The 9,840-nt window shown below is 37.8% G+C and overlaps 3 protein-coding genes across 3 annotated transcripts; 1 reads left to right on the forward strand and 2 right to left on the reverse strand.

Moving 5' to 3' along the window:
• Positions 1–52: 52 nt before the first annotated feature.
• Positions 53–2,443, reverse strand: ndufb8 (NADH:ubiquinone oxidoreductase subunit B8). Its single transcript, XM_026350935.1, has 5 exons — positions 2,311–2,443; positions 1,934–2,060; positions 1,658–1,757; positions 854–1,009; positions 53–222 (listed from the first exon to the last, which is right to left on the reverse strand). The coding sequence occupies exons 1-5, from the start codon at positions 2,441–2,443 to the stop codon at positions 130–132; spliced, it is 609 nt and encodes a 202-aa protein (XP_026206720.1). The 3' UTR covers positions 53–129.
• Positions 2,444–3,393: 950 nt separating this feature from the next.
• On the reverse strand, positions 3,394–5,861 carry gpx9 (glutathione peroxidase 9). The gene is made up of 5 exons (XM_026350936.1): positions 5,793–5,861; positions 4,357–4,514; positions 4,142–4,235; positions 3,630–3,760; positions 3,394–3,528 (listed from the first exon to the last, which is right to left on the reverse strand). The coding sequence occupies exons 2-5, from the start codon at positions 4,486–4,488 to the stop codon at positions 3,394–3,396; spliced, it is 492 nt and encodes a 163-aa protein (XP_026206721.1). The 5' UTR covers positions 4,489–4,514; positions 5,793–5,861.
• On the forward strand, positions 5,336–8,267 carry fbxl15 (F-box and leucine-rich repeat protein 15). The gene is made up of 4 exons (XM_026350934.1): positions 5,336–5,485; positions 5,824–5,983; positions 6,395–6,897; positions 7,016–8,267. Exons 1-4 carry the CDS (start codon positions 5,460–5,462, stop codon positions 7,203–7,205), a joined length of 879 nt encoding a protein of 292 aa, XP_026206719.1. The 5' UTR covers positions 5,336–5,459; the 3' UTR covers positions 7,206–8,267.
• Positions 8,268–9,840: the final 1,573 nt, after the last annotated feature.

Here is a 9,840-nt window from a genome sequence, read left to right on the forward strand (position 1 = left end):
TTGTTTTAGCAAAACACACTGTCTTCCATACAAACAGAAGCAAAAGCAGGAATTTGAACTTTTAACATTAGTCTTTATTCATGACAGAAATATATATATATACAGACAAGTAGAATCAGATTCTAGTCATTAGATTTCATAATGTTTGACTTCCTCTGGTTGTTTTTCAGGATCTCCTCCTTTCTCTACGTGCAGATCATTGTAGGGATATTGTTTTGGTGCCTAAAAAGAAAAAGAAAAAAAAAACAAGACTTTAATGAAAATGTTATTTCATTACTTAAAAAAAAAACATTTTCTCCACAGATAGATACAGCACTGCGCAAAAAAATGATATTTTATAAAATCTGTAAAAAGATAAAACATGTACTTTAATGTAATCATTTAGTTAGATATAGAGTTTATTTCACACAAACAAGTCAGCTACCAGCTGGAAATAATTATGATGTACATGTATGACTATTAGGTTGTTCCTTCAGAGCATTCACTACTGGCATTTACTACATTTACCAAATCATCAATGTTTACTTACTAGCAGTAAATGTACAATTTAAAGTATGCTTGTCAGTCAAATCAAATTGGTGAAACAAGTTAGTTGAACAACTTTTGCTCTAGCTGTAAAGGAAAAACTGTGATACAAAAATTATGCAATTCAAAATGATAATATGTTAATAAGCACAGAGGAGAAAAACAGATTTAGATTATGGAAAATTACACAATCAAGACAATATATACTTAGCTCAAATGAAGAGTTAAAGGCAGAGATCTTTCCTTTTCAAAACTGTTGACTGATTGATTTATTAAGGCACTTTATATTGCCCTGAAAATATAAATGCTAGCAGTAGTCTGTACTTACAACAGGTTGGTAGGATGGAAATATCTCTCCAACATAGAACATAAACAGCATAAACCCAATGAAACCAAACAGCTGTTTGCACATAGTGGACCATGGCACCGGGCTGGGTGATGTGTCCACACGATTCCTGATGAACATGTCAAAATGCCAGTGCATCTAAAAAAAAGAGACAGAACAATTACTAATTAACAGTCATGGACACTCTTATTGGATAATAACTATTTATTTTGTCATCTAAATGAAATTGTAATTACAGTGGCCCTGCCTTTCGTAGCATTTCACATATTATTTTATTACAAATTAGTATTTATATCATTATATAGTATTAAAATAATGTTAAGATCTAAGCCTACAATGCTTTAGGTCAGTCTATACAAAACTATGTATATACAATGATCAAAGATGTCACAATTGTTGTGTGCTTTAATTGAAGAAGCAATATAAATTAGGTCAATATAATATAATATAATAGAATATAATATAGAGAATATAATATAATATAATATATATTGGTTGAATAATATGAAGGAAGACAAATGAAATCTAAAGCCTACCTACATTTTCCTTGAAAAGACACCACTACCGATACTTGAAAGGCTCTCGTCCCCCCCATAATATGCCATTAGAGAATGTTTCTAAATTCTAGTTAAAATATTGCAAAAAAGCAACTTGTCGGGTTTTTCACGCAGATCACAAGTGCTGGTAGTATCAGGCTGGCAAGTGTATCTGCACCATATGAACAGACAATATCCCAACAAAAATAATAACTTCAAGAGCAAAACAATAAATTCATCAGTATCATACCGGCTCTCCCCAGTTTCTCCTTAAGTCAGGGTGGTCCCATTGATACCAAGGGTCTCTCTCTTGTTGAGATCTGTCTGGTAGCTTGGGATAGTCACCAAAACTAATAAAACACAATGGTGGGATATGATTATTTATGCAATAACGTCTACTGCTGGAGCCAGTAATTCCTGTGTGCATTTGATAAACAACCTAAAATTGCTAAATAACCATTTCAGCACTAGTACTAACAGCAGAAGGAAAAAACAATTGTCGTTTACACCACTAAATAAAACTAACCCCTCTCCGTTGTCGGGATATGGTTCGTAGTCCTCAGCCCTCAAGTTGTACTTCTTTGCAGCTGCAGCTCTCTCCTCTGGGGTTTTCGGGTACGGACCCGGTAGACTATCCTTGGTCATACCGGAGGCTGAAACACGAATAATTGCATATGTGAATGGCAGAAGTCGAGAATGTGTAGCTACCAAGCGAATAACGCTATATGAACAACAATGTTATTGTATCTGTCTACATTGTCGTAGCGGTAGCGGTTCAACTAGCCTAAGCTAACGTTAGCATGTCAAGGTTACGTCCATTCAAGGCTGCAAACTTTTTTTTAGTTGACACACCCTCAACGAAATTCATCACTCACAATACCAAAAAGCTAATGCGTTACTGACCGGCTCTACATCCTGACAAAAGGGCTGAAATACCAGACCCTTTCCCTTTGGAGAGTGCTTGGGCCAAGCGTCGGAAACCAACACCAGCCATGTTTACTGGCTGCAGCTGTCTGACAGACTGAGAAGTACGCATGCGCGAGGTTGAAAGTATGGGTCGGCAGAAGGACCAGATCCACACATAACGGAGCGATTGTCTTTTCCACTACATGTCCCTGGCAGCTGGAGTTTCAAATTACTGATTATGATTAAAATATACCCGCATGATATTATGATTGAATATTATAAAAAATAAGGGTTAAAACACGTTTCTAATCGCTTTGGCTTCAGACTCCTTTGGCTCTTTTGGTAAATTAGTTCAGGTGTTAGCAGCCCCAATGGACTTTTCACCTGTAGACTTTATTTAAGAACGTATTTATGCATTGTAATAGGTATATAATACATTTATATTATATTATTATATACATAATCATCTTTCTTCAGTGAGTCATTTTAGAACCCCTCAAACAGATGTGATTTACCTTCAAATGAGGCTGATTCGCCAAGGACTACACAAAATTACTAAAGTATATAAAGTAGTTAAAACTATTATCATATTATTTATTGAAATACATCGTCCACCACTTATTAGTAGTGACTACTGAGTGACTTATAATAACATAGTCATATAATACAAGCAAAGGAACCATGACCTCTTGAGCGTTTGCTTTTTAGTTCTTTATTCGTATTTGTATGGAGTAGCAAGGACCATCACACGTGAGAAAAGTGTGACAGTGACAAAACAAAAAAAAACAACTCCTCCAGTGGCTGAAGGGAACTTGTTCTCAGAGTGAATGCACTGAAGCTCTGAGTCCTATTCCTCTTTCCATCAGATCCACCTCAGGTGCATGTGTTGCATTTACTGAGGGATCATCATTCTGCCACCAGTGCTAAACTGGACAAAGTTCAACAGAGAAGTTCTGCTATGTCCTTCTCCACTTCCTCAATGGGGCAGTGAAGTTCATACCTGCAGCAAAGATAGATTAGATCTACAATCACACTTATGTGGAACCTAACACTCTTTTTGGCATTCTGAGGTTAATGGTTTTACCTTTTGAAGGGCATGCCTTCTGCTGTAATAAGAAACTTCTCAAAATTCCACCGTATGTCATTGACTTTAATTGGGGACCAGTAGAATTTTTTTATATCGCCAATAACAGGGTTGACAAATGGCAAAGATTCCTAGGGCAACACAAGAAATGGGAGTTGTAACAGGTTTAGTTTGGCAAACCAATAATCAACAAGTAATCTCTTATAATCAAATCCTGTGTTAATCAAACTACCTTTAGATAGGTGAACAGAGGCTCTTCATTTAATCCATTCACCTCAACCTTGGCAAAGACTGGAAACTTTGGTACAAACCCCCCACCAGGTCTCACATACTTCAGAATATTGAGGGTTTCGTGGTTCACCTCTGAAACAAAAGTGTTACTGTCAATGTGATTTAAACATATGAAAACAATATTATGTAAACATATGAACACAATAATATGTTTTCACAACTCTGTCCCTACTACAACTTGAAATTTGAAGTTGAAGTTAATGACCTTCTCAGAAAAATGACCTATGTGACTGATAATTATAGTATTAGACTATTGCATCAACACATATTGGACATTTTATTGTTGCAGATGATTACTGATACAGTTTAGTCCCCAATCAGACATTGATGTTACTAAGTACAGTAATTTAATGTATCTTCCATACAGTACAATATATATATAATATTATATAGCTTGGTATTTCTCTTACTCACCATCAGGTTAATACACTGTTAATGCTTTATTACACCTACCAGGAGATTGAAGACCGAATTGGTTGCAGGAAAACCCCAGAACAGTGAAGCTGAGGTCACTAAACATTTCCATCAGTGCATTCAGTCGGTGGTACTGAGGGAACAGGACACAAAAAAAAACCCTTTCATAAAAATTACAGTATGTGTTACGTGTTATGCGATAATTATATGATAATGTGATAGGCCTGTATATCAGTGCTCCTGCAGATTATTACCTCCTCTATTGTTGACCCTCAGAAGGTGGCAACATTGACGATGAGAAGCACCTTACCCTTGTAGTTACTAAGTGGAACCACCTGTCCATCCAGTGTCTCAGCAGAAAAATCATAGATTGATTGATTCGCCATGCTTGTACTTTAGCTCGTACATAGGACTGTAGGCAGATAAGAGTGAGAATTCTGTCAGCTATCCTGTTGCCTGCTCTCATTCACTGAAACGTAACTCATGGGTCAGCAATTGTTCAGCATGGCTGACTTCATTGTTCTTCTGGGCAGAGGTGAGCTGGTAGGATAATCAGTTGTTCAACACATGTAAAACAGAAAGAGTAGCTGATAAAATTGTGGCAACTAATTGTGACGGGGAAAAAAGGTCTCCAGCACATCAGGCACATTCTTGCTGCATCACTATCTTTTTAGAATAGAAAATTACAGAAAGACATCTAATTGATAATTGATAACCTCATTGTAATCTCTGATCACAGCTTGTTAGTGCCATAGTCTGAAATCACAGTCTAAAGGTTGCAAAGAAATTGCAACATACAGTCCGCACACTACTTTGTTCTTTATTTTGCCAATAAAAGCTTTAAAACAAACATAAAACTAGCAAATGCTCGCAAATCCACAACTGTGGATTAACAATATTCTGCATGAAACATTTTACACAGTTTGTCTGGATAGTCTGTGTTAATTCCCTTTAACATGAACCTTGACGAAAACCAGGAAAATTACAACTGCTGCGTTCACGTGTTCGTCTTTCCCCCGTGATTATCAACCAAAGAATTATCCGGCATTTTAGTGCTATACATTTCCCACATACTAACCCTATAAAGTTAGCATTACTTGCTGTAGTTAAATGGTGCGTTTATTTGTGCTTTTAACTACAAACGGGATAAATGAGAGACAGATACTCATACGTGCCATTCCGATGACTGAGGCTGCTGTGTGACTTAATGCGGAGTCTTCCGACGGTGTTGAACGCAGCTTTAGGTTTGGGTTACACCTTAAACGCTTGCAAGATGCTAAAGAGAAATACGTTATTTAGGCATTTTTGTGAAGAAGAACACGGCTTGAAATACTGTTTATAACATAGCTGACTCAGTATGGATGAAGAAGCTACGATACGAACGTGAGTTCGTTATAAAAGGGAGTTTTTAATTTAAAAAGCAGCTGGATTGGTGGCTCCGGCAGGCTAGCTGCTCAGCTAACAGGGTAGCTACCACCGCCGAGTAACTGAGATATGTAGCCGCCGGTTGTTATTTATGGCAGCTAACTTTGGTTTAATTATATTTTACGGCGGCAGGGCAGGTTCTCATGGCTAATGTAACATCACTGCCACTATCCCTGCATTTATAAAGCAACAAAAAATGCGTTAACTGTGTTTATGATGATTTCCGTTTAACCGATTTAGCATTACGTGCACCATCAAGGTTCACCTGTACACCAAGGTTTGCATTTCTCCAGCAGATGCCATCTTTTGGACCTGCCATGGGAGGACGTGCTTGTCCCACATATCTTGTGCTATTTACCACTGCAACACCTGGTGAGCCTGCAGAGGGTGAGCAAGCAGTTCCACAGCCTCATCCAGGTGTACCTGGCCAACTGCAGGACATTTGATCTGTCCCTGGTGAGTCCTGATGATGATGAGGAGGTGGACTGGGACTGTTTCATTTTCCTTCCATATGCAGGGTTTCTATAGTGTTCACCAAACTAATAATAAATAAAATAATTTAGGGACAATGAGACACATTCTTCAATGAATTACATGGTTTTATTAACATTTTTACATTGTACTTCTCAACTTAATGGAACAAATTCATAAGTACAAGTAATAATAATTAATGTGACACAGGTAAGTGTCAGAAAATCTTATGAGTAGATTACAAATTACATTTTTTTAAAATTCATTTTAAGTAGGACAAAGTAAAGTAATTGCAAATGTTTTGATACTTGAGACTTCACTTCTTTTTTATGGCTTTTCAACCTCTGCACAAGTTCTCAAAGAAATCTGCCATCTTCTCTGCTGTGCTATTTACAGATTGGATCATGCATTCCCAAGGAAGCGTTTTGCTCCATGTTAAAGGACAACAAAGTTCTCCAGAGTCTGTCACTTCAGAACTGTTCAGACTGGGTGTCAGATAAGGAGCTGCTGCCAGTTATTGGCCAGAACCAGCATCTGCAGAGAGTTGACATGAGCGGATGCATTTGTCTCACTCGTCACTCCCTTGTGGCTGTGTCTTTGAGCTGCATGCACCTCCAGCATCTTGGCCTGGCGCACTGCGAGTGGGTGGACAGCCTGTCCCTGCGCAGCCTGGCTGACCACTGCAGGGAGCTTCAGTCAATTGACCTAACCGCCTGCCGCCAGCTCAAGGACGATGCCATCTGCTACCTGGCCAAGAAGTGTTTGAATTTGAGGTCTCTATCTTTGGCAGTCAATGCCAACATCACTGATGAGTCAGTGGAGGAAGTGGCCAAGAACTGCAGGGGCCTGGAGCAGCTGGACCTGACAGGTTGCCTGCGGGTTAGGAACCAGTCCATCAGGTATATCTTATTTTCAAATCTAATGCATCTAAGTTTGTGACATCTATGCCCACACTTTGACATGCACCTCCTCACTCGCGCACTCATCCATAATATCCTCTACATGCTGTGCTCACAGGACTCTTGCAGAGTACTGCCCGAAGTTGCAGTCCCTGAAGGTGAATCACTGCCACAATGTGACAGAGTCGAGCCTCGATCCTCTACGGAAGCGCAATGTAGTGATAGATGTTGAGCCGCCTTTACAGAGGGCACTGGTACTTCTTCAGGATGTGTTGGGATTTGCTCCTTTTATCAATCTCCAAATATAGCTAAAGAAACATCTGTGCACTAACAAGTGCACACAGGTAGGTAATATTAGCAGAATATCTACTGTAGGTTCTGACATTTCTATCTACAAAATGGTTAGATATTCAAATAGATAATACAAATAAGATAGAAAAATTATATTTACCAAAAGGGAGCTTACTTGGTGCATCACATGAGCACATGCGGAGCTCTAGGAAACATTAGAACAATCCAAGAAGATGTATTGCACTTAGGTTTGTGCAGCTAAATAAAACAACACACTGGAATGCGATCAAAGATGCATATTTAAGAACTGAAAATAATGTCACATTTGCAAATGATTTAAGAAAGCCATGTACCTTTGAATTGTTGCCTCATGTGCAAAAGGTGTCACTGCACTATTTCTTAATTGTTCAGTGTTTTAATAATGTGGCTTTATAGGAAAGCAAATCTAGCCAAAGTACACTTTCGTTTTGCTGTTTTATTGAACCAACTACTCTGTGTTTACGTCATTGCAAAGCGCGCCTCGTATGTTTCCTTTAGAAACATTTAAACACGTTTGAGTTTAATTAAACATTTAATTTTACAACTTTAAGACCCCACATTTTCTCACTTACTACTAGTTTTGTCTAGCCATTTTTTTGTCCTGGTTTTATTATCTTTCAGCTGAGACTTCTGCTGCCACCACAATAATATAAAGTTGAATGCAGCTTTGTTTGTGGTGCTGACATATGTCTTCCAGAAACAATGTCCTGTTTGCTCAGGATAATCTACAGACCTCATTGTCAACAGTTTCTAACAGTTTTCCCCACTGTTAACAGTTTCTTACAGTTTTATATGGCTAGATGTTACTATGGTATAGTGGGAAAGTTGTTTTTTTTTATGTGTGTGTGGGTGAAACAGCCCTTGACTCTACATAGTTAGTAAATGCACTACTTGTACGACATAATACATGTTCATAATAATGAATTGATTATGACTGTTGTCCCTTAATCCCTTGAAACAAATTTTGTAAAAAGTACATGTGTTGAAATGCTGTTGCTCTGTAATGCAGTGTGTGAAATATAAAGGCATAATAAATTGTAAGATACAGTATCACAAGAATGGATTTCAATGCTGATTTTATTGCTATTATATAATTCAATGTTTGTTGATTTGTGGGTATTCTAGGACAGGTGGAAGACTGTGTTGAATAAAAAAAGAAATTCCTGACGATGATATAGTTTTAGTTAAGTCAAAGTCCAAATCCATTGTTTCTCTTTAAACCTAACATTTGAAATGTTGAAAATGCTGGTGTCCTACAGTTGGAGATAGACTCTTTTCATATCTTCAGTTCACTGTAGTTTTATGACATAAAATGGACACAAGGTGGCAGCAATCGGTTAGGATATGTGTCTGTTTTCATTCAGTTGTTTGGGAGGCTACATGATTCCCAAATTACAGGAGGTACAGGAACCATAGTCATGGTCTACAATGCTGAATGTGTCAGGATACAGGGCCAGGAGTATATATAAAAAAATAGGCTTAGAGGAAGAGACTTAATGTTTGGTTAGACAGGTTGTGGAAAGAAACATTCGTTCTACCTGATGCAGAGAATGCCCAGGAAGAATTAATGTGTCCCCTTGTTGCTTTAGCTATGTGTTAGAATCCCTCCTACAGTTTCCTCTGGTGGTCCAATTGGCTAGACTATATTGTAAGTTGTCTCTGTGACAACACAACAGGTCTATTTTCCACTTGATGGCATGGTTTACCCCATCTGCTGCCTGCTGTCCACAAGCTGAATTTGCACCAACAGAGAGTTGTGCTTGGAGGGCTTCAGGGATCGACCAGCATCCTTCTGTTAGTTGTGCTGATCATCATATTGCACCGCTGTGGCATCACAGTGTCATTAGCTATAAAGTAAACCTTGAAATTTCAATTCATGAAGTAGATGCTCATATTTAACTAAAGTAAGCAAGCTTTTTCTAATGTTTAAGCACAAACAAGCAAGAATTAGAGGTTGAAGAGTCTTTTTTTAGTATCGACTTTTTCCTTTCATTACTTTACTGAACCAAAAATTAAGTTAAATTCACCTGCAAGTTTAATGATAAGGATGAAAACCATTCAGTAGTGGCCCAACAGTGGCTGGTCCTTGTTGCTGCTCAGCAGTCAGTGGGTTAAAAATGTTTCAGAATGCATTCATCATGTAGGACCTCAATTAGCATTGATCTGCAGGGTGGGAAGAAACATAGCAGCGTTATTGTGTACCATGGAGCAATTTCTGTTCCAGTGATTGAGTGTATGGGGGGATTTCTCAAACATAGCCGGCATAACATATTTTGTCTTCCTGTCAATAATCTGGCACTTGTCTAAATTATTGATCAATAGCAACTGATCATTTTATACTAAGGCAATGAAGTCACTTTCATTTTTTTCAGAATGCAGTTTTGGCCCTTGGCTGCAAGTAACATACTGTACGTATTAAAACAAGTAATAAATTTAAGTTTATTCTCTGGCTGCTTTCAAAGTCCTCTGACAGAATAATTTACTGGTAGATGGCAGCTAGTTCACTCACAAAAATACAGTTAATCCTACAAATAAAACAAAACAAAAACAAACTATATTGTGTGTATGTGTGTATATATATATATATATATATATATATATATGAACAAGGAA

Source organism: Anabas testudineus, chromosome 19 (assembly GCF_900324465.2).
Source record: "Anabas testudineus chromosome 19, fAnaTes1.2, whole genome shotgun sequence".
NCBI classification, from domain to species: domain Eukaryota; kingdom Metazoa; phylum Chordata; class Actinopteri; order Anabantiformes; family Anabantidae; genus Anabas; species Anabas testudineus.

Coding starts and splice junctions, on each gene's coding strand:
- ndufb8 (XM_026350935.1), bottom strand. CDS start 2,443: ATGCGTACTTCTCAGTCTGTCAGACAGCTGCAGCCAGTAAACATGGCT. Junction 2,061..2,310: donor TTTGTCAGGATGTAGAGCCG/GTCAGTAACGCA, acceptor TTCGTGTTTCAG/CCTCCGGTATGACCAAGGAT. Junction 1,010..1,657: donor GGAGAAACTGGGGAGAGCCG/GTATGATACTGA, acceptor TCTTTTTTTTAG/ATGCACTGGCATTTTGACAT.
- fbxl15 (XM_026350934.1), top strand. CDS start 5,460: ATGGATGAAGAAGCTACGATACGAAC. Junction 5,984..6,394: donor GGACATTTGATCTGTCCCTG/GTGAGTCCTGAT, acceptor TGCTATTTACAG/ATTGGATCATGCATTCCCAA. Junction 6,898..7,015: donor GTTAGGAACCAGTCCATCAG/GTATATCTTATT, acceptor CTGTGCTCACAG/GACTCTTGCAGAGTACTGCC.